Source organism: Cicer arietinum, chromosome 3, assembly GCF_000331145.2.
Source record: "Cicer arietinum cultivar CDC Frontier isolate Library 1 chromosome 3, Cicar.CDCFrontier_v2.0, whole genome shotgun sequence".
Classification (NCBI taxonomy): domain Eukaryota; kingdom Viridiplantae; phylum Streptophyta; class Magnoliopsida; order Fabales; family Fabaceae; genus Cicer; species Cicer arietinum.
The window spans coordinates 46520717-46542835 of NC_021162.2; the positions used below are offsets into that span (position 1 = coordinate 46520717).

At 33.0% G+C, this 22119-nt stretch overlaps 3 protein-coding genes across 3 annotated transcripts; 1 reads left to right on the forward strand and 2 right to left on the reverse strand.

Annotated features, from left to right (window-relative positions):
- Positions 1-2520: 2520 nt before the first annotated feature.
- On the reverse strand, positions 2521-3062 carry LOC101490462 (histone H4). Its single transcript, XM_004513874.4, has one exon. It carries the CDS (start codon positions 2968-2970, stop codon positions 2659-2661), a length of 312 nt encoding a protein of 103 aa, XP_004513931.1. The 5' UTR covers positions 2971-3062; the 3' UTR covers positions 2521-2658.
- Positions 3063-5055: 1993 nt separating this feature from the next.
- Positions 5056-7529, forward strand: LOC101489918 (uncharacterized). Its single transcript, XM_004513872.4, has 4 exons — positions 5056-5390; positions 5932-6067; positions 6685-6778; positions 7032-7529. The coding sequence occupies exons 1-4, from the start codon at positions 5134-5136 to the stop codon at positions 7295-7297; spliced, it is 753 nt and encodes a 250-aa protein (XP_004513929.1). The 5' UTR covers positions 5056-5133; the 3' UTR covers positions 7298-7529.
- Positions 7530-8441: 912 nt separating this feature from the next.
- On the reverse strand, positions 8442-19943 carry LOC101489597 (uncharacterized). The gene is made up of 10 exons (XM_027330314.2): positions 19794-19943; positions 18090-19541; positions 16220-16316; positions 15332-15410; positions 14963-15085; positions 14783-14860; positions 12712-12815; positions 10692-10779; positions 10521-10619; positions 8442-8650 (listed from the first exon to the last, which is right to left on the reverse strand). The coding sequence occupies exons 1-10, from the start codon at positions 19867-19869 to the stop codon at positions 8555-8557; spliced, it is 2292 nt and encodes a 763-aa protein (XP_027186115.2). The 5' UTR covers positions 19870-19943; the 3' UTR covers positions 8442-8554.
- Between the last annotated feature and the right edge of the window lie 2176 nt (positions 19944-22119).

Sequence of the window (22119 nt, forward strand, 5' to 3'; positions counted from 1 at the left end):
AAAATTATCATAACTATATGGATCTTGGAATGTATTATCCTCAAATATTAAAATCATTAAAAGGCTGGTATAATGACGAAAAGTAAGTGCAATAATCTTCCAATACTCAATCTATCTCTTTCCGGTTCATTCTTTCTCACAACTCGATCTTGATGGTAAAATGGTAGAAAATTTTTATGGAAGTGATAGAACCCTTGAAATCATTGGTTCGTAACTTCCATCTAGTTTCTAATATTTATAGAACTTATTTGCACCCTTTCATAGACGTTTGTATCCTTTCACATTAATCATCATTATTAATTTAATTATTCACTAAACTATTCTTACAATTATTACCATTTATCATTTCTGTTTCAGGTTGTGGGTTGATTTATTTGATATGTTGTAATTGGATAAAAAAAATAATACAAGGTTTAATTGAAGTTTTAGTTCTTCTATTTTTATTGATTTACAAAATTAGTCTCTTTATTTTAGAAGTCGACAGTTTTGGTCTCTTCCTCTGATTTTTTAACTAAAAAATAATGACGTAAGATGCTTTAAATAATGTAGCATATGATACGGTGATATAAAATGATTAACATCCATGAAATTGGAATAAAACATGGTAAAAATTTAACTTTCAACTTCGAAATTTTTCCATATTAACTTAATTCATGACATGAATAATTAATGACATGAATAATTAATGCATCTATATATATTTTAGAATTGTACGTCACGTCATTTAAAATATATCAAATCGTCATTTTTTAGTTCAAAAATATGAAAGAGCGACCAAAACTGTCGATTTTTGAAATAGGGAGATCAATTTCGTAAATTGATAATAATAGACGGACTAAAAATGCAATTAAGTCATGATTAAATTATTATTTCAATTCTAAGAGTCTGTTGCCCTAAAAAGTTTTATTTACTAAAAAAAATTGTGCTAATAGGTTGAATTGTTTTGGCGTTAAAACTATGAAATAAATGAATAACTTTCAAATTGTTGTCTTCACAGGTTTTAAGTCCACCAAGTTTGGAACTTCAACTTTTACATTACAAGGACCCTATGGTGTTGAAGTTTACTACTCAGGCTTACTTTGTGCTCCAGTAACACCGGACAATAACGCAAGAATTGTTTATGGTTTGAATGATTTTTGCAAAATGGATTATGTTCAACTAGAAGACATGCATATTCAAGATCCAACTTTTTAGTCTTAGTGCTGACTATTCTTATATTGAAAAATAATTCAAAGGCTTAATTGTAGTTTTAGTCCCTTATTTTAGTTGAATTGCGAAAGTAATCCTCTCATTTTGTTTCTCTCCAGTTTTAGTCCCTCAACAGAATTTTGGTCTAAAATTTGATGAAATTTCATTTTTTTTTGCATTTATTTAAGTCACATCATACCTCAAGGTCTCATTTGCAACAATTGTACCTGAAATATATGACCGTAAATGGTGTAGTACGACTTTAAAAAATGAAATATCATTAAGTTATGGACTAAAATTCTGTTTGGAGACCAAAAATGGGGAGATTACTTTCGCAATTCAGCTAAAATAGAGGATCCAAAACTGCAATTAAACCTTCATAAAATTATCCCATTTCGTTTCCTAATTATAAGCACCCTTTTGAAAAAAACAAATTTATAAGCATTTTTCAATTTACAAAATATCACACATACCTCTTATTAATATAATTAATTTTTTTAGAATATAAAAAATTTAATTTAATAGATTCAAATACAAAAGTTATTTTAACTATATTATCAATATTTTTTACATCAACTATATTATCAACTTTTTTTAATATGAATGAAAAGAAAACAATAAGTGTTAATTTTAACTATATTATCAAATTTTAATTAAAGACTTTGTATAAACAATTGTTAGCAAATTAGTAATCATGTTAATTTTCCCGATTTAAGACCAAAATCTTCATCTTAAATCTCATTCGTTCTTGTTCAATATTATGATTTCACAATGCTTTTTATTGATCTTGTTTCTTTTCATGTTTTTCATAGCTTTATTAGTGATACTTGTATTGAAAAATTGAAAGTGGGCTCTTTGATGTTTTTAAATTAAGATAAAATTAATCATCACAAACATAGATATTTTCAAACTCAAATTTTTTAAGTTTAAATATATTTTTGACTAAGTAAATTTATTTATTAATTATTTAATAATTAATATTACATTATAAATAAAAATTTAAAGTGTTTACGGATTTATTTACAAATAATCAAAAATAATTTAACCCAATTTTTTATTTACAAATAATAAAATAAAAATAAAAATCTAATTTATTCAATCTTAATTGTACAGTTCAGTTCAGATTTGCATTATAATTTGAATCTAAATTCACCATTGTCTTTCTTTCCCAAATTATAGATCTAGAGTTTCACTTTCTATGGCACTAAAAAATTCCTCAGCCTCTCTGGGAATCAGAGAAATGAAGGTGTGGCTGCAGCATTGTCATTCAAGCTCTAAGCAATAGAAACAAATTCAGTCGAAAAAAAAAACGAATTATCAAAAAAACAAAACTGATCAAATTAATTCATAGATTGAAAATTCAGATTAACAATTAACAACTCATACCAAAGCAAAAACAATAACTTCTACAACACAATATACATGAACATTAAAATTTGAAAACCCTAAATTGAGAAATCCCCCAATTCACTACCCACCGAAGCCGTAAAGTGTTCTCCCCTGTCTCTTGAGAGCATAAACAACATCCATAGCAGTAACAGTTTTGCGGCGAGCATGTTCAGTATAGGTAACAGCATCGCGAATCACGTTCTCAAGGAAGATTTTGAGAACGCCACGAGTTTCTTCATAAATAAGACCGCTTATACGCTTCACACCGCCACGTCTTGCGAGACGACGAATTGCAGGTTTTGTTATTCCTTGGATGTTATCCCTTAGAACCTTACGGTGTCGTTTTGCTCCTCCTTTTCCGAGACCCTTTCCTCCTTTTCCTCTTCCAGACATTGTTGTGATTATTTGTTGTTTTTCTCTCTCTCTGGTTGAACTTTGTTTTGGATGAAACTGAATACAAGTGTAATTGTTTTTCTGCTTGATTTGGGGGAATTTGGTGGTTTATATAGGGTGTGGCTATGTATTTGTGACCGTTGATTCTTAGCTATCCGTGTGAAGTGGAAAACTTAAAGCGTGTACCGTTGGATTTAAAATGCTTGATTTTCATTGGTGGAAAGGTTGTAGAGCGGATTGTGGAGTTTTAAATTTTGGAGCTCGGATCGGGAAAGTAAATGTGTTTTTGGTGGGAACTTTGGTCCGTGAAAATTGATTTTATTTTGTATTTATTGATTTTGGTGGGACAGTAAATGTATTTTATTTTATTTTTTTAGTATAAACCAATTTTATATGGAAAATTAATGAAAATTATTATTTTTATAATTATCATCATATAATAATTATATAATTAATTATTTAAACTCTTTTTTCATTTGAAATTTTTTTGAAAATGTTTTTAATTTTTTGAATAACTATAAAGGTTTATATTTATTTATAGTCTATTTTAAAACAGTTTTATAAAAAATGGATGTTTTTTAATACATTAAAATATATCCTTATAAAATGTCAAATAGAGAATAAAAGTTGATAAAAAAATTAAGAAATTAAATTCGAAAGCTCATGATTTTTAATTGACTAAAAATAAATTGATTGAAATACATTCTTTTTAGCCTATTTTGTAATAATTTTACAAAACAAATTAGATAATCATGGAGAAATACTTTTCTAACACAAATATGATTTTAGCATATAAACAACTTAAAGTACATTTATTCTTGTCTAAGAACCCAGAGTTGGTAACCTCCGAATGATGATAAGTTGATGTTGACTCCTAAATTATTGCACTCTCATGCTCCATTGTGTTACATAGGTGACACCTACAAAGAATCTTCGATGCTAAAGTAAGGTAGATGATTACATAATTTATGAATATATTGGTTACAAAAGTGTATTTTAGTATATGAACTAGAAGGTAAATTAATCATCTATTTATAGTCATTTTGACGCCTAAGTTGTTTGGTAACTAGATCCCTCTACTTGGTTTATTTAATCAAGTCTTATCTTGACTTAACAGTCATTATAGTTCAATCGTGATAAAAAAAAAATGTTGAGAGTTTTCTTTAATTTGAGTAGAAGTTATTATTGATAGAGTCGTTGCGACTGGTCTTTAAATAGAGACTATTGAATTGTTCATCGATATTAGCAAATGTCGTTATTCACTAAACATAGACTATATTTCATAAATCTTTCTCCTCACAACAAGGTGTTTTTCTTATCAATTTGATATTTGCACAGTTTGAAGCTCTTTGACTAGTGTGTAGTCAACATTAATCATTTCGAGTAACAATATTCTTTGCTCCTTTTGTCTCTAGTTCGCTCATTGGATCAAGTCCATCATCCATTCTTGCTCCTTGAAACTAAATAATTTTTTTTTTAGACTTGGATGGATATAATGCATTTTCAATATGTAAACGTTCTTCCTCCACATAACAATACATTAGCTCTTCCATAACCTTCAATTATCATTGTAGTTTAATATATGGTACAAACATAAATTTCTCGCTTTATTAAATAAGATAGATATATTTTATTTATCTTTGAGAATTGTGTTGATAATTACACTATCAACGAAACACACATCTCTATAATTGATTCTAGTGTCAATATTTATTCTCATGTTGTTAGAATTTGGTGCTGATAACATATTATTAAATGAACTAAAGGAGCAAGATCAAGAATATAGAAGATAAGAGTTTTCTCATTATTCTCTTAACATATATGTCTATTATTACAATAATATTGTGAGCCAAGTTTATATGGCATAAATAATTAGATTCACTCACTAATAAAAATTAGAGGAATATAAAAGATTTAAGAATGCATATCACTAGAAATTAGATCCATAATCCTTCTAAATATTTCAATTTTATATTATATACTTTAACATAGTAATACCAAAAAAATTATGGCGACCCACAATGCCATTGGGCCTATAACATTGATCAAGCTCACCCAATCACCCCATGACATCCACAAGACAACAAGATTATAAAAATAAAAAGAAATACTGTACACTATCCCTTGTGATAATATATTGGAAAAACCAATCATCATTCATCAATGGGAGGTGGAACTATGCATGATGATCATCTTGTATCTCAGTTTAGAACCACCCTCAACAGTAATTTACCTTCTTCTTCTTCAAATCTCAAGCCTTCAGTTCTAACAGATATCAACACCTTATCTTCTTGTTGCTGTAATGGTCAACTATGCAAAAAACAAGTGATAACAGAAAGTGGGTCATGTCTCTATAATCATGTATTTGAGACTGTTCCTTCTCAAAGGGAAGTTGAAGATGCAATATCAGCTCTTCAAGAGTGAGTTCCAAGTTCTGAATTTAATTGCTTATTTTTTGCTTTTACTTGTTGTTACCCTTTTGAGATATTGGGCAGCTTTTAGATTGGATTAAATTGTTGGTTTTGGAATTTATATCATGAAAAGTTAATTAATTGTTTTTTTTTCTTCTTCATATTATGCACTCAGAAAGATAATTAATTTGTTGTGAACAAAAAAGGTTTTTTTTTGGAACTTCAAATACAAGAAAATTGTAGTTACTTTAGTCAATTATTATCTATTGAAGTACGAAGATATACGTCAAATATGACATTGACACGTAAACATATCTATTAAATTCAAAAAGTAAAAATAATTGAATGTGTTCATGTTTAACATGATATATCTCAGACACCGAATACTCAAGGTGTCAATTTTGGTATTCTATATTGAGTCCTAACTTCTTATTACTCATAATGATTCATGTTTATTTCCTTTGATGTAAAATATTTCTAAGAATCACGTGATAAAATTTTATATAGACAACAATTACAACTTGAGCCTTCCTTTTGAAATATATTTCAGATTTATGAAAGCAGTATTATCCACAATCACAGTTCAACAGATCTCAGACTCATATGATTCAAGGATTGTGCTGTCTCAAGGATATAAAAGACTTTATGATGCTCTTCAGTTGCTGCAAACTGATACTGCTGTTAAGGTTTCCCTCTTGACTTTTATTGTTTCAAAACATTGAAAATTATTTTCTATTGTTCAAAGTAAACCAACACAAACCCAGATTTTGGATATTAAGAGAAATCATCAAAATTGTTATCTTTTTAATTACTTAACGAGTGAAACACTATTTTAGTTTAGTCCCAAAAAAATATAGAAATGAAGATTTTGGCCTTTGATATTAATGAATTATTTTAAGACAAAAATTAAAATGCAAAAACATCACTATAACTGAAACCATCTAAAAAAAATCATCAAATTGAAAATATTCGATCACATTAGTCTTTTGGGTCAGTAAATTAAGTCATAAAATTGTCCCATAACATCGATGCTTTTGAGGATTTTCAATTTAGAATTTTTTTTAATTTCAAGAACTAAATGGCCTAAACTCTTTGTTTTTAGAAACTAAGTTGATAATTCACTATGATTTAATAAAATCTGGTTGTTGAGGATTAAATTTGTTATCCTCAATTTGAAAGCAGCACTAAAACAATCTAGGTTGATTGTTCTTGCTTTAATTATTTAATGCTCTCTAATTTTAGTTTTTATTATTGTTTAATTTTCCATATCAATGAAATGTCTCTCTCGGATTATAACTTGTAGAGATTAGTAGTTTCACTATCATCTGATGAAGCCATTTGGGATGTTGTCATAAGAAATGTGTTGCATCAAAGGCTTCTGGAATTGCCTGATGCAGGTCTGTATTTACTATAATTGTACCTTTATCTTTATTTTTTCTTCAATTATTTTTGGGGGGTTGAAATGCACTAATGCAGTCACTGCCATTTATTAGAAATGAAATATATAATGACGACTGCCAAAAATATTTCTGATTGCAAGAAAAGGAATGAAAAATATGTTGGTTTTCATTCATAAAATATTGTCAGTGTTATAATACTTATTGCATTATACTTCCACAACTCATCTGACATGGTATTTTTTTCTTCCAGCTAAATGTAAAAGGCCTCAGATTTCAGAACAAAAAGAGATCGGCATAGAAATCATAAGCTGGATATTTTATATCTTAAAAGGAAAGATTTTGGAACTGATAGTAAGTTTTCAGTCACTTATGAATGATTTATTTCAGTCTCCTGGGATTAAAAATGCAACTGGAGATGCAACACAGCTGGATGAAAAAGTTAGGTCATCGGCACTTCTCTCCATTGTTATCCTCTTGATTGTAATCATGGCTCGATCCCAAAGTCGTCAAGTATAATACGAATTATGAGTAGAGAAATACTAACAATACACTCTTCAATCTATATTTTTTAATCCACTTTCTTTGATTGATTAGAATTCACATAGGTTTCACCAAATCAAGTGGGTGTCATATGAATTTTGTAAGATCTATGTAAATTTTAACCAATAAGAAACAACGTGGTAAAAATTGTGTTAAAGAGTATGTTGTGATGTTAGTATTCATAAAATCTCGATATTGTTAAGTTGAATACATGTTTTAGATTTGAACTTAGAATTTTACAGCTGCATGCGAGTTTCTTTATCATTTCCTCTACGGTAAAGAAAATGTATTGCTAGCATTATTTTTATGAGAATTGTTGAAGTTGTGGGATTTTAAAGAAAAGGAGGAGAGAAAATAATAAGGATTTGAATATTACTGATAATAACTTTATGCTAACTTGATTTTACAAAAGACTCAATACTAATTTTTATTTATAGAGAATCTTAGACTTAATACTAAATAAGGAATAAATCATAATAATAATGAGAGATATTTTAAGATATCTCTATGATTATAAATTAATCTTAAGAAATAATTTAAGATACTCTAATATAATATAAAAGATATTATAAAATATTTTCTAATATTCTAACAAGAATGATAAAAGTTCATTTCATTGATACCATTGAATTGCAATTATTGTTAGTATTAAAAATAAAGCATCTTTGTTTGAGTCAGTATTAGCATATCCAGATTTTATACGAGAACAACTTTTCGATTAGCAAGTACAACAATAAAAACCACGATCTGCTAAAATATTAAAAATTTAAATACTACCTTGTTTGACAACTTCAGAATTCATTTCTTTGGAAGGAATTCACTAAACCATTTTCAAATTTTATTGAATAACTTTACTGTTCTTAGGTTGAACGATAGTCAATTCTATTTCTATTTTTTTTTTTTTGGAGTTCCCTTTATTATACAATATATGCAGTACTTTCAACATCTGTAAAATCAGAGCAGCAAGATCTCACCTTTTTCATTAGGAATGGTTCCAAAATTTCATTCTTTACTACCAACAATCCTCAATTTCATGACAGATTTTTTCTTCAAAATGAAATTATAGAAAAATTATTTGGGTGTTTTACAAGGAAATTGATAGTAATAATTCTAAAACAACTCATCCAGAATCTCGGTATAAATATATTATAAGATAGCCGACTAGCCGTTTAATACAAATGTGTTTTCTTGCTTGTATTTGAAAGGGTTGAGATGCTATACAAATTTGAAATATCAAGACATCCAGTTTCCAAGTCCTATCTGTTCACGATCCGAAGAAGCAGAACCTTGGTTAGCTAGCTTCTGAATGCGGGAAGAAAATTCTTCAGCCTGAAATAGATTGATCAATGTCAAGAGGCATATCACTTGAAGAATAAGCAAAAATCAGATTGAAAAAAGTGTTATCAAAGCAATTTTCTCAACGCAACTACAGACATGCTTCTGCTGAAATCGATTCTAGAAGGGTTCTTAACCTTAATACAAACAGGCTAGCAAGACTAATATTCCGTGCTTTTACAACTGTTTACTTTCACTTCAGCAACGATTAGGAGGTTTATTCATAATTCTTAAATAAAAATCCCATAAAAATTTCAGAAGCAGACTGGTTTGAAAGAAATCCCATACAATTAGGAGGTTTTCTTACATCATTTTACTTGTAAAATAGATAGGAAAAAAGGGCATGGCCATTAAATGATAAATACACATTCTTTATAATAAACTCACAACTTAAGAAATATATTTAAGAAATCTTTTTAAACAAGGAAAACATCAGTCGTGTGGCCACACAGTATCCATATTAAATCTTGTTTTTCAGTCTAAATCTGTTATTCAACTTGATTACCAAGATGGGGCTATCATTGATCTTATTTGTCTTTAGACAATCTCAACTTTACAATCACTGAAGCGAACACAGTTGACAAGGTCAAGTGCTAGTGTAAAAGGGTGAACAAATCTGACTGGCAAAATGTCTGGCAATATAGAACACTACTATTTCAATCACCAGGATATCTTTGAAACGGCACTTCCTCATTCCTTCAAAGCACAGTAAATTCTACAAATCTAGCAGAATCTAGTTCTATGTAATCAGTAACAGATATAGCATAGTTTAGCGGCCTACCCCCAAAACGCTATAGCGGTATGGCCGCTACGTCGAAATCGCGGGAAACAATTCAAGCACTTTATACCATACATATATAATGGCTTAAAATAGCATATGCACAAAATTAAACACATACTCATAACTGATCATCAAAGTTCATTGCTACTAATATTCAAACATAATATTAAGCAAAATAACAAAAAAATTCTGGCCTCCAAAACTCAAAATAAAATCTAATATTCAAACATTATAAATAAATCAAAATAACAAATAGCTTGTAAGGCTCAAATAACAGGGACTGTTGGTGCAGAAATAGAAAAGCAAAAACATAAAAACAGAGCACAGCAGAGAACAAGTTGGCACGGAGAAGAAAGGAACCGGGAGAAGAAGAATGGTTGCAGAGAAGAGGGAAACAGGCACAGAAAACATTAAACGGGTTGTAGAGAAGAGAACAAGTTTGCCATGATCGTGAAGAATCCCTTTTCAAAAAAAGAAGAGCACTCAATCATGCGAAGAAAGGTCATGATGATGACACTTAAAAAATTACCAGCAGTAAAAAGTAAAAACAAACACTAATGAAAAAACCCTAAGTTGTTAAAAAAACGAGGGCACTTTTGACATTTTGCAATTAAATCACAGTAGCAGCTTCTTCTCACTTTACTCATTTGCGAAATCTCCCTGATTGCGCCACCACGAAAGCACTACGGCCACAACCCTAAAATACGATGTGACGCTGTATTCCATAGCACAAGGCCTCTGCGATGCGACACCCTGCCGCTATTGTGGCTGCGACGGCCGCTACTGACTACAGAGATCTAGCTAACTCTCATTACTCAAATAAACAAACGATAAGCATTCAGTAATGACTTCAAGGTTCCATGATAACTTGTCTGTGGGAACAGTAAACGTAAGATAAAAGAACCTTCACTAGGCTAATTGCACAATAAAGAGATATAAATAGTTTAAAATAAATCTCGCCAGAAATTTCAAAAAAACTAATCTAGTTCAACACTTCAATGTGCAACCTACGTATCTAACAAGCAGTCAAAACACTCCAATACATAATTATATTATATACATAGAACATTGAAAATTACAAACCTTTTCATCAATCCACATCAGAGAAGTTAGTTGATTATTTAAAATTCGAACTACAGCATCTAGTGGAGACATTCCATCAGGTGCATCAACCTCTCCACCCTGAAAGAAACACTACTGTAAGTATAGTCTCATTTTAGTTTGTGGAATGAAATATTAACTGACAACCTTTACCTGGTTTGAATTAAGGGACAGAATAATTGACTTGATCTGCTCTGTCATTTGCTCTAGTTCCCTCTCAATCAATTCCGACTGCTCATACCTATAAAAGAAAGTATAAAAAAAAGGAAAAAAAAAAAAACAGGTATCAAATAATGCACCACCAATGAATAGTGTAAAAGGAGAAATGTAAGCTTCCCATTTTCAAGAGATATATGGCTTTCATTTGAATATACATGTAAAGCTGCTCATTAAATTGAATTTCATATTATAAAAAACATTAGGATTTTTTAAGTCACACAAAGTTTAGGATGAAATATTTATTTAAACTAATCAACAAATTATTTGAATGTTCTGAATTTAATACTAATCTTGTAGAGATGACTAAACCTTGAAATCATACAAATAAAATTTCACAAAACACTTCTGTTTGTGATTAGGATAGGTGGCTGGGGGAATAATTAAGAACGGAAGAATCTCCACAAGGGGGTCTCACAAAAACCAAGTTGCATAAATTATGCCAAAAAGAAGTCTCTTCCCACTAGACAGATCTCTCAAGCTTGAGCTATATTGTCAAATTAAAAATAACACCCAAAGCCACCCCATTTCTTCACCCCGATTGAATCCTACAAACCACTATACTACTTGATCTTTGACAATTCCACTGTCATATAAATACCACCAATATAAACATCATGATCAGGTCTTAATTTTTACCATGTGATTTATATTTCAGTAAACACAATAAAAGACCAATTTGTATTCTGAAATCAGTAGTCCCAAAACAATCCAAAGCTAAAGAGATGAATTAATGCAGCTTAAATCAAATAACAGCAAGACAACAAAGTCTTCCAGGTTAGTGATATATGCTTCCACCAATTAATAACTTCATATCTGAGGTGATTTCATCAGCAACAGTTCCCAAGCAGATTTTATAAACCGTACCATTGACAGGGTCTGTTTGGTTCAACGGAGGGGAGGGGAGGGGAGGGAAGAGAAGTGGAGTGGAGGCATGTTTGGTTCAAAAGAGGGGAGGGGATGGATTTTTATTGGTTTTGTGTTTAGTTCATGGGGAGGGGAGAGATTTTTAATGGTATTTTAGTTATATGGAGCCTCTCCCCTCTCCTCCAAATCCCCTCAAAGAGGAGGGAGAGCAAAATGAGCTCTGGGAGGGATTTTGGCTTCCTCCTCTCCCCTTGCCTTCTAACAATTGAACCAAAGATAAAAAACTTAAAATATTACCTCCCCTCCATCCACCTCCAACCAAGCAAACATCAAATTTCATACCACTTAAACATCTACAAAACACACAATCAAGCAGATGATACTTTCATTTATTTATAAAAGCATATTACACGTTGTTAGAATATTAGAAAATATCTTATAATATCTATTATATTATATTAGAGTATCTTGAATTATTTCTTAGGATCAATTTATAATCATAGAGATATCTTAGAATCTCTCATTATTATTATGATTTATTCCTGATTTAGGATTGAGTCTATGTTTCTCTATAAATAGAGATTAGTATTGAATCTTTTGTAATCAAGTTAGCATAAAGCTATTATCAATAATATTCAAACTCTTATTATTTTCTCTTCTCTTTTTCTCTAAAATCCCACAACTTCAACACACGTGAATGTGAATTTTAAGATAATTTGTTAGAGTGGCAAAAGATATTAATCATGAACATGTACCACAGTTGTACAGTATTACTGTTTTGAGTTTTTTATGAAATGTTGCTTACAAGATTACATTGATTTCAAGGTATAAAATAAGTCAAAGGTCACAAAGATCAAAATTACTTCACACTACAAAGGTACCAGATTGAATTAAAGATTTGACTCAATCCAACAATGATAGGGTTAAAAGCTCAAAATATATCGAATATAGAAAATTTAGCATAAGGACATTAAAAATAAAAATAACCTGCTTTAACATTAAAATAATTCATATTAAAATTACACAATGGTAAACTAAATTGTTCGCCTTAAGTGGACCCAAATGAAATTTTTTAGAGTTTGAAACTCACATTGCATCTCTTGTAGACGCAGCTTCATCATCAAGCAGTACACCACGCTCATCCTTGTAAATACGTTCCGCTTCTTCCTCCACGCTTAGTAAAGCCTTATCAACCTGATACAAGGGCGGCAAGCAATGAAGACTTTTTTTCACAACACCAAACACATTCAAAATTATTTAACGTGCAATTGTGAACTATTTAATAATATTTAATGAGCCTTTGTTTATATACATTACATTGTAAATTTCTATCTGATACTATAAAGATATATTTGACAGCCCAAAAGGAGTTAGATAAATGACTACTGTCAGCTAGTCTTGTCAAATAGAGGCAATAGGAATGCTATAGCATTAAGAAATTTCGACAAACCGTTATTGTTTTGCAATACACAAAATAGCACGTGTTGTCAAATAGCAGCTATAGTGGCGCTATAGCACTCACTGTAGCACCAACATCTCTAATTGAAGGCATGTCCCGTACCTGACACGTGTCAATGGCAGACACTGACACCACATCGACGCCTTGATTATATTTAATTAATTAATTTTCTCAAAGTTTTACTGGTGCCAACATGTCAATGTCTATGTCGTGTCCGATGTTTGTGTCAATATTCATGCTTCATAGATAGTGCTTTAGTGTACCAGAAATTTGAATGAACTGCTATTTTACAGAATCCTCAATTAACAGCATTGGCTTTATCTATAAATTAGATGATGTTAGAATAGAAACACGAGTAAAACAAACTCAAACTTGTGATTCGGATTGTAAAATCCTGACTCTGAAGAGTTTTTTTGTCCTTGGATCGTGCCCTTACCTTTCCACACTTCAAGGCAGGATTGATCGAGGATAACATGTAAGCATTTAAAATTTCCATGATTGTGCAATTCCCATTGAGTAGCAAGCTTTCTACTAAAATGTGATCTTTGTCATGCAGAAGCTGAAATAACCCAGTCCAGCCCAAAAATTCACCCACCTTTAGTAAAATAATGGCATTTTACGTCCATTCAATCATTCAAACCTTCTCCAGTTGCAGCCTAACAATCAATATGGGCTGCACCTATACTACATTACCTTATTTGTGCAAGCTCCATTATGCAATCGTGTTTGTTCTTGTGGGATTTGAACTGAACTGTTTCTGATTGCTTGCCTGGTGCTCTTGTCATTTTCTGGTTTTGGACGTTAATTCCGATTATTCAGTGACAAAGGAAAACGTAATCTATTGTTCTTTCTGATTCCAGTGCTCTTAATGATCTAGACTCAGAAACTTCAATAGTGCTAATACTCTAACTAGTTCTGGCAGTGAAAAGTGTTTAGGAATTTAAAATTAAATGTTAGTTGGGAAGGGATCATGATCGTTTGTGTTATTTTATATGCATACATCTTCAATATATATAATTTTACATGACAGGTATGTTCTTACATTTTGTGTCCTGATATCATGTTTTATGTTTCTATTTCCATTGTGTGATTCATGGTAGGACCTGCAATTCCAACAACCTTGGGTTTATTCCTTCAGATTTATTTTCCCTAGCTACCTGCCCAGATTGTCATTTTTTTGCAGTGTTCACCACATGTGATCATATGAATTTTACACATACATCTATTTTGGGCAACGGGCATTGAGCACCCAACAATCATAGAGAATATGTTGTCCATGTTTGGTATAGATTAATTATTTTTGCCATATTACTATATTCAAACGCTCTCTCAATAAGACTTTGATTAAATGTACCATAGGAAACAAAGTATGCCAATCCAATGTCCAAACAAACATTTTCAGCATCGATCTTGTACAGCGTGTTTATTCAACCTCAAATAGTCTTTAGCATGCTACATGAGTTTGATAGCAAAAGAGAAACATGAAACTACCCATCATGCGATAGAGGAATGAACCACATTAACAGAGGCAACTTCCTAATCCGGATGAAGAGTATGCCAGGCATTAGAACAAGGCGGCACTTGTAGTTTAATAAAAAGAAAATAACTATTTCAAAATAGAATACAAGCACTAAAATGAAATTATCCCCTAAAATGGATTAAAAAGAAGCTTAGACCAGAGGTGAAAATGTTCTGCAATTACCTCCTGTTGATGAGTCTCTATCAACTCCAATTGCCGCTCCAAATTTGATTGTGTCTCAACTACTTTTGCCACTTCAATCTAATTCATCACAATATAAATCAGCTATAGCTCAATACTGCTAAATTAAGTTGTTTTCAAGTAGAAAATTATTAAAAAGATCATTTGAAGACATATACAAACCTCAAGCCTTAACAGAACATCACGGTTCTGTAAAATCCTGCGATCCCATTCAGCTATCACATTAGCTTGTTTACGAAACTTTCCGGTTCTCTCTTGCAACTCAGCATTCCACTCCTTGATAATCTACATAAGGTATCCAGATTAGGAAAGGAAAATAGAGAAACAAAAAATTAATTGAGATTCCATTAAACAATGCCAAACAAACTTTTTATTATAAAGAAAAGTTATGCAACTTTAAAAATATTTGTTAGGGATCTGTTCTATCCAAGGCTCTAAGTTATTCACTCATCAATAATAGCATAACTTACTAACATAATAAACAAAAATAATTTAGGGAATGTATAAATGTAAAGGGAACACATCAAGTACCTCTTCTACAGTCTTTCCTGTGATTTCAGATGGCAATTTTGGTGCAGCAGCAACTGATGCGCTGACAGTTAAAGTAGTTCTGCGTGTGACGCAGAAAAGGAAGTATCAAAACCATCACCCTATAACTTTTAGTACTCGGTCCTCGTGCATATACAATGAGTTAAAGCATAGTAATGGAAATAAAGTGAGGAAAAATGAAGCACTAAACTAGACACAGTAAACAGCGAAATAAGTGTGATAACTTCTATTAGTAGAAAAAGCATACCAACAAAATCAATTAAAAGATTTAAGTGTAACAATGGGGCATCAAAGTACACAAGAGAACACAATGCATACCCATCCAAGTGAGACTTGTGGGGAAAAAGTAGACACATTTGGAATGCAAATAAGCATTCTTTAAAAAAAAATTCATGTACTCCCTTCAGACTCGATTATAAGCAAAAAGTGTCTACATTTGTTGGACTCAAAGCTAAGCAAATATCAACTAATCTATTCATATTTAATATTATTACTTAAAAAACATCCTTAAATTAATTTGTTAGTGTTGTGAGGAGATGAACATTATAATTAGGGGTCGGTTAGTATCTGTATACTTTTTTACATGAAATCAATAAATTAAATCCAGTAATGCACTCAACCATCATTCTTAATAAGTGTGAAAATAGGTATGTTTGCTTATAATTGAGTCTAGAGGGAGTATAATGCATTATTTTTAAAATAAAATTAACATCAATTTACTACCAATATAAGAGTGCGGATGGAAGAATTTATATGAGAAAATCCAGAGTGAAAAGAAAATGAATACAAGTGATTTTGCACTTGCATTTCCTGAAAGGTAAAAGTAAAAAGGAAAAATTTTAGCATCCATATAAATAAATGTATACATACCCACTAGTAGAAGCCGCAACAACAGCAGATGATGTCTGAGTTGCACCAGTGCTCAAACTAGAAATTGCTGGAGTGGTAGAGGTTGAAGTGCTCACCCCTGCAGAATCAGTTTTCCGTTAAACAATGAAAATCAGGTTTGGAACATTTTTCCAAGAATTTAATAGAGAAATGAAACTAGTCTACAAGAATGGTGACAGATAATACAAGTATGGACTCCAACTTCATAAAAAAGTACAAGGACAAGCATCAGAAAATTCTGTTATTCTGCACTTTTCATACTTTACTTTTGAATTTGTCAGCAACTTATAAAATCTAAATTTACTTTATTGTCAGCACTAAAACAATAAAAATAGCAAGTGGAGTGGAACATGTGGATTGAGCAGTAGAACACTAAAAGAAAGAGTGGGGACCATAGTAAATTGTAAGAGAGAGAAACAGAGACAAAAAACTGATTACGGATATGAGGTAGGTCATAAATACGAGCACAAGGTAGAGAGTACTACTGTTCTAAAGCCAAAACGGAAAATCTATTTTAAAATTGCGACTAATGGCAAAACAGTGCACTCATCCAATTTATTTGCAAAAACCTAAAAATAAATAAAAACAAGAGGGCCACATGACCCAACCAGGTTGGAAGCTGAACCTGCGCACGGAACAGAATCGTGCAATACAGTGCTGATTTGCAAATTTGCCGATATAGCACTGAGCTCCATTCACCCTGTGATATGTATTTCTAGCAGCAAAAACCATTGCATTTCGCGATACTACATATCATCCGATACATATCCTACTCATACATATCGTATGATACTTACTACCATGGTTCTCATCATATTGGTACCAACAATAAAATCTTGGATGAATGCTAATCAATCAAGACTGTGAATCCAAGCAGCTCTCTCATCCTCTCTAACTCAACAACTATTCCTACCAACAATATTTTAACTCATTCTTGTTTGAATTTACTTGAATCAAAGTAGAACCTGGATCAGTACTTCCATCAATTGTTACTTAACCTCTATTGTGTTGCCCACAAAGTCACACTCCTAGAATAATTAACTTGAGATTTATATTGACCCGCAAATCCCTCAACAACAATTTAATATCCAAAAAAGTTATCACACCATAGCTGTACAATCAAAAAGTTCTCCCCAGGTCCCCTTCAGAGTTCATGGCCTAGAAGTTTATAGAACCACAGAGGACACTAATCCAATAGTTTATGGAAATCCTACCAGAAGTAAAAACAAACAATATAACAATGACCAAGGAATGAAAAATAATCCAAAAACCCTTCCTACTTTGTCATACAACATACTCTACTTGTAAATCCCACCTACTTTTATATTTAGTAACTGTTAGATAACAGTTCAGAATTATAGAGTAACAGAAAGAAAATAAGAAAAAGTAATTGAATACCCTTCAAATCTGGATGAATCAACATGAAGGGTCAACAAGAGCAAGAATTACACAATAGTATCACTGTCTTCCACAATGATTCAAGAGCCTTATCTATCACACCTAAAACTAACCAATCAACTCACCTCACTTATATTCTCTCTATTTATATATCTTCTCTCTGTTACTGCACTTAGAGGAGTAACTAACAAACTCTAACAAGTGCAACTAACAAGATGTGACCAACAAAGGCCAACCTACTTGGTTCTTTGAGCAAAAAATCATTTCCCCCAAGTTGTACATTTTCCATCTACCATATTCTATAACACAATTCCATTATCCCATGCATCATCAAACAAATTCAAAGATAAAAAAGGTACCACATGAAAATCAAAAACTCCATTCTAACAGTAATAATAAATACAGGTCAGTAAACAATTGATATTTCTAAAAAAAATCAAGCAACATGGCTAACCAAATGCAGGAGCAGTAGCTGCCGAAACAGACGGGGCTGAGGCCTTGTTAGCAAATGAAAATCCAGTCCCCAATGAAGCAGTTGATGCAGTGGACGCCGTAGGTGCCGTGCTCCCTACACCAAAACCCGCAAATGATGATCCTGCACCGGCCGATGAAGAGCCAGCACCAGTAGATGCAACCGGAGCAGCTGCCAACGAAAATCCACTACTGGCCGGAGCAGAAGATGCAGGCGCAGAAGACGAAACAATTGCAGCGCCAGTCGTTGTTGTTGAGGCTGTAGTAGTCGTCACAGTCGAAAACAGCGGCACCGAAGATGTGGTGAAAGAGAAAGAACCCGGGGGCTTTGAAGCAGCCGGTGTGCCGGAAACTGTCGAGGCGGATGAAACTGAAGCCGAAGCGGAAGAGGATGGTACATTGGTGAAAGCAAATGCGGGTTGAGAAGCAGAGGAAGTTGAGTTTCCTAAGGAGAATCCTGAAGAGCTAAACGACGACGTTGCAGTTGTAGTACTGGCTGGTGCAGAAGGTTTGGCAAAAGGTGAAAACGACGTCGTTGTGGTTGAAGTTGAAGCAGCACCTGTAGAGAACGCGCTTGAAAATAAAGAAGGTGTAGTTGCTGCTGAAGAAACTGCTCCAAACGATGTCGTTGCTGCAGAAGAAGATGCCCCAAACGACGTCGTTGCTGCAGAAGCTGTTCCACCAAATAGAGTTGTTGTCGTCGAAGCAGATGAAATTCCTCCAAACGGCGAAGCCGAAGCTGAGGACGCTGCTCCAAACGGCGTTGTGGAAGCCGATGACGCAAATCCAAACGGCGTTGCTGAAGCCGACGACGGTGCTCCAAACGACGGCGTTGCTGAAGCCGAAGACGGTGCTCCAAACGACGGCGTTGCTGAAGCCGACGACGGTGCTCCAAACGACGGCGTTGCTGAAGTCGACGACGGTGCTCCAAACGACGGCGTCGATGCGGAGGACGCTGCTCCAAATGGCGTTGTGGAAGCGGAGGACGCAAATCCAAACGGCGTGGTTGAAGCCGAGGACGGTGCTCCAAACAGCGTAGTTGAAGCCGATGACGCTACTCCAAATGCTGGAGTTGAGGGAGTTCCACCAAACGGCGTGGTAGCAGAAGAGGACGATGAGAACAATGAAGAACCTGAACTCGCGGAGCCGAATAATGAAGGAGCTGAGGTAGCCGGCGCGGATGAAGCGGAGGAGGAGCCGAATAATGAGGAAGCCGCGCCGAATGAAGATGCGATGTTGAAGGAAGAAGAAGTGGAGGTAGGAGCAGAGAAAAGAGAAGTGGAAGAAGAGGAAGAGGGAGCGAATGAGAATGGAGAAGAAGAAGCGGCGGAGGTAGGGTTTGTGGTGGAGGAGAAAGGGGATGAAGATCCGAATGAGAAAGCGGGTGATGGGGATGACCCGAATGAAAATGGGGATGAAGATGAAGATTGGGAAGAAGCGGAAGATCCGAATGAGAAACCCGACATTGTTGCGCGCTCGCTCTAGAGTGGTGAGTGGTGTTTTTGTTTTGCTTTTGAAAATGAGGCGAGGGGTTTGAGATTTTAGATTCAGGGTTTTGCTTTTACAAGCCCAAGCAAAGAAGTTCAACGCGATTGTTTGAATGAGAATGGAGAAGAAGAAGCGGCGGAGGTAGGGTTTGTGGTGGAGGAGAAAGGGGATGAAGATCCGAATGAGAAAGCGGGTGATGGGGATGACCCGAATGAAAATGGGGATGAAGATGAAGATTGGGAAGAAGCGGAAGATCCGAATGAGAAACCCGACATTGTTGCGCGCTCGCTCTAGAGTGGTGAGTGGTGTTTTTGTTTTGCTTTTGAAAATGAGGCGAGGGGTTTGAGATTTTAGATTCAGGGTTTTGCTTTTACAAGCCCAAGCAAAGAAGTTCAACGCGATTGTTTTTTACTTCTTTTTTTTTTTTTCATTCAACTAAAAATTTAAAATAATTTTTTAATTATTAAATTATTTATTGAAATTACATTCAACTAAAAATTCAAATTAATTCTTGATTTATTAAAGTAGTTCTTAAAATTCAAATTAATTATCTGTATAATTGATGATCATATAATTTTATAGATCAAATTATTGATGTTTTTTATTTTTCGATGACTAGATCATGAGGATAATCAATTACTAATTATGATTTTGATTATATTGTCATTTTACTTTTTTTGAGTGATTTATTTAATGATAGATGATCAAACATATTCGTGCAAAAATAACGCGACTCTCTGTGAAAAAAATCAAGAACATTATTATCTCATATCATGTTCAATATAGACAAAGATCCACTGAACATGCTCAAGAGTTTTTGAAGAATTTTCAAAATGAATTAGAGAATGATCAGAAGAACATTTTAGATGTTCTCTATTAAAGACAAAGTCAAGACATATCATTTTATACAGTTCAAATTACAAGTTAACAGTATTAAAACTATTCAAATTAGTGGTCAAGCCCAAAATACAAGTTGAATGCCCAAAAGAGGAAAACAACCTCCTAATTGATCCATAGATTGATGAATTGTGAGCAAGGACAACAAGGACGTGAATACACGGTTGCTACACTATTCTGCAGAAAGCTTTGCATGCTTCTAATTTAGAACTAATATATCACAACATACTCTCACATTCGTTCATATTTTTAATCAGACTCGAAAACTAGAACTATATGGGTTTATCAAATAACATTCTAAATAGAATAGAACATGTCCTTAATAGACTTTAATCAAGATTGTTAGCTAGCTAGTGTTTTTAACGACTATATTCAAATTGATATGAGTTTTTGAACCTCTCTTCATCTATAAAAGGATGATCAAGGAGAAGACAAATAAGTAAATCACGTAGAGATTTATACTAGTTTACCATCAAACCGGTAGTTACGTCTAGTCCCATCACCAATAAGAATTTTCTCAAATAATTCAAAATAACCTCAACCAGTTAAGTCCTGTTAACTTCCAGTTTGAAACTACAAACCATTGAGGAAACATAACCACTACCATGCTTGGTTACAAATGAACTAGATTGGATTTTTTTTCTTAAAAAATATCTCTCAAGAGTTTGTTTACAATGTATTACTTTCAAATTTTTCTTTCTTAGCACTTAGATAAATTTTGAATGATTGCAGAATTTTGTGGTGCTTGCTGTGTTGCATGTAATTGTGGTGGGTTCGCTTTTTGCTCTATCTTATTCAAGTTAGGAAGCATGTCCCTTTATAGAGTTCTTCACTGTAATGTATGTGTCCTTTAGGTAAGACATGTGTACTTTCTTTCAGAAACATGGCTTGTATCTTCATGGGTTTCAGCAATTGAACCGTTGAAGATAAATTTATTCGTTGAAGTCATAACTGAATCCCAAAAATCACTCCTAGTAACTTGAATGAGAATAGAGAAAGTAAAGGGTACAAAATCAGAGGATAGGATAATCAGAGCATTGTCTTACAACCATTGGAGCATGTAGATTCTAGATGATCATCAGAGGATGCATGTAGTTTGTTTCTCAGAGGATTAACTGTCATTAGATAATTTATTGTCATAGAATATTTACTTTTTTTTTACCGTCGTTGACTTATTCATAGTCGTTGACTTTTATTTTAGAATGCTGGCTTCTACCTAAGCATTGATTTTCTCTTGAGGTGTTAACTTTATCAAATGCATTAACTTTCTCATAGATAGACGAATAGGACGCTTGGTTGTATCTCTAGAGGCAACTGAGTCAGACGCCTGCTTGCATCTCTAGAGGCAACTCAGTCAGACGCTTGATTGCATCTCCGAAGGCAACTCAGACAGACACTTGCTTGTACCAACAGAGGCATGTATCACCAAACTTAGAAATGTATAACATATAAGCGGAATCTTGGTGTTCCTTTGTAATAATATTGGATATAGCATAATATCCTACAAAAACAATTGATCTTGAAACTGCACACTTGATTAAAACATTAGTGCATTAAGTTGTTCCATCAAAATACTTTTTGTTATTATCAAAACAAGATTAGGAAGTGTTTTTCAAATCTTCTTGGTT

Excerpts from the sequence above, each read along its gene's own strand:
- LOC101489918 (XM_004513872.4), top strand. The coding sequence starts at position 5,134 with ATGGGAGGTGGAACTATGCATGATGATCATCTTGTATCTCAGTTTAGA. Across the intron at positions 5,391-5,931 it reads GCAATATCAGCTCTTCAAGA|ATTTATGAAAGCAGTATTAT; the intron begins GTGAGTTCCAAG and ends AATATATTTCAG. Across the intron at positions 6,779-7,031 it reads TCTGGAATTGCCTGATGCAG|CTAAATGTAAAAGGCCTCAG; the intron begins GTCTGTATTTAC and ends TTTTTCTTCCAG.
- LOC101489597 (XM_027330314.2), bottom strand. The coding sequence starts at position 19,869 with ATGTCGGGTTTCTCATTCGGATCTTCCGCTTCTTCCCAATCTTCATCT. Across the intron at positions 12,816-14,782 it reads TAGAGACTCATCAACAGGAG|GTTGATAAGGCTTTACTAAG; the intron begins GTAATTGCAGAA and ends CCCTTGTATCAG. Across the intron at positions 8,651-10,520 it reads TGATGTGGATTGATGAAAAG|GCTGAAGAATTTTCTTCCCG; the intron begins GTTTGTAATTTT and ends AATCTATTTCAG.
- LOC101490462 (XM_004513874.4), bottom strand. The coding sequence starts at position 2,970 with ATGTCTGGAAGAGGAAAAGGAGGAAAGGGTCTCGGAAAAGGAGGAGCA.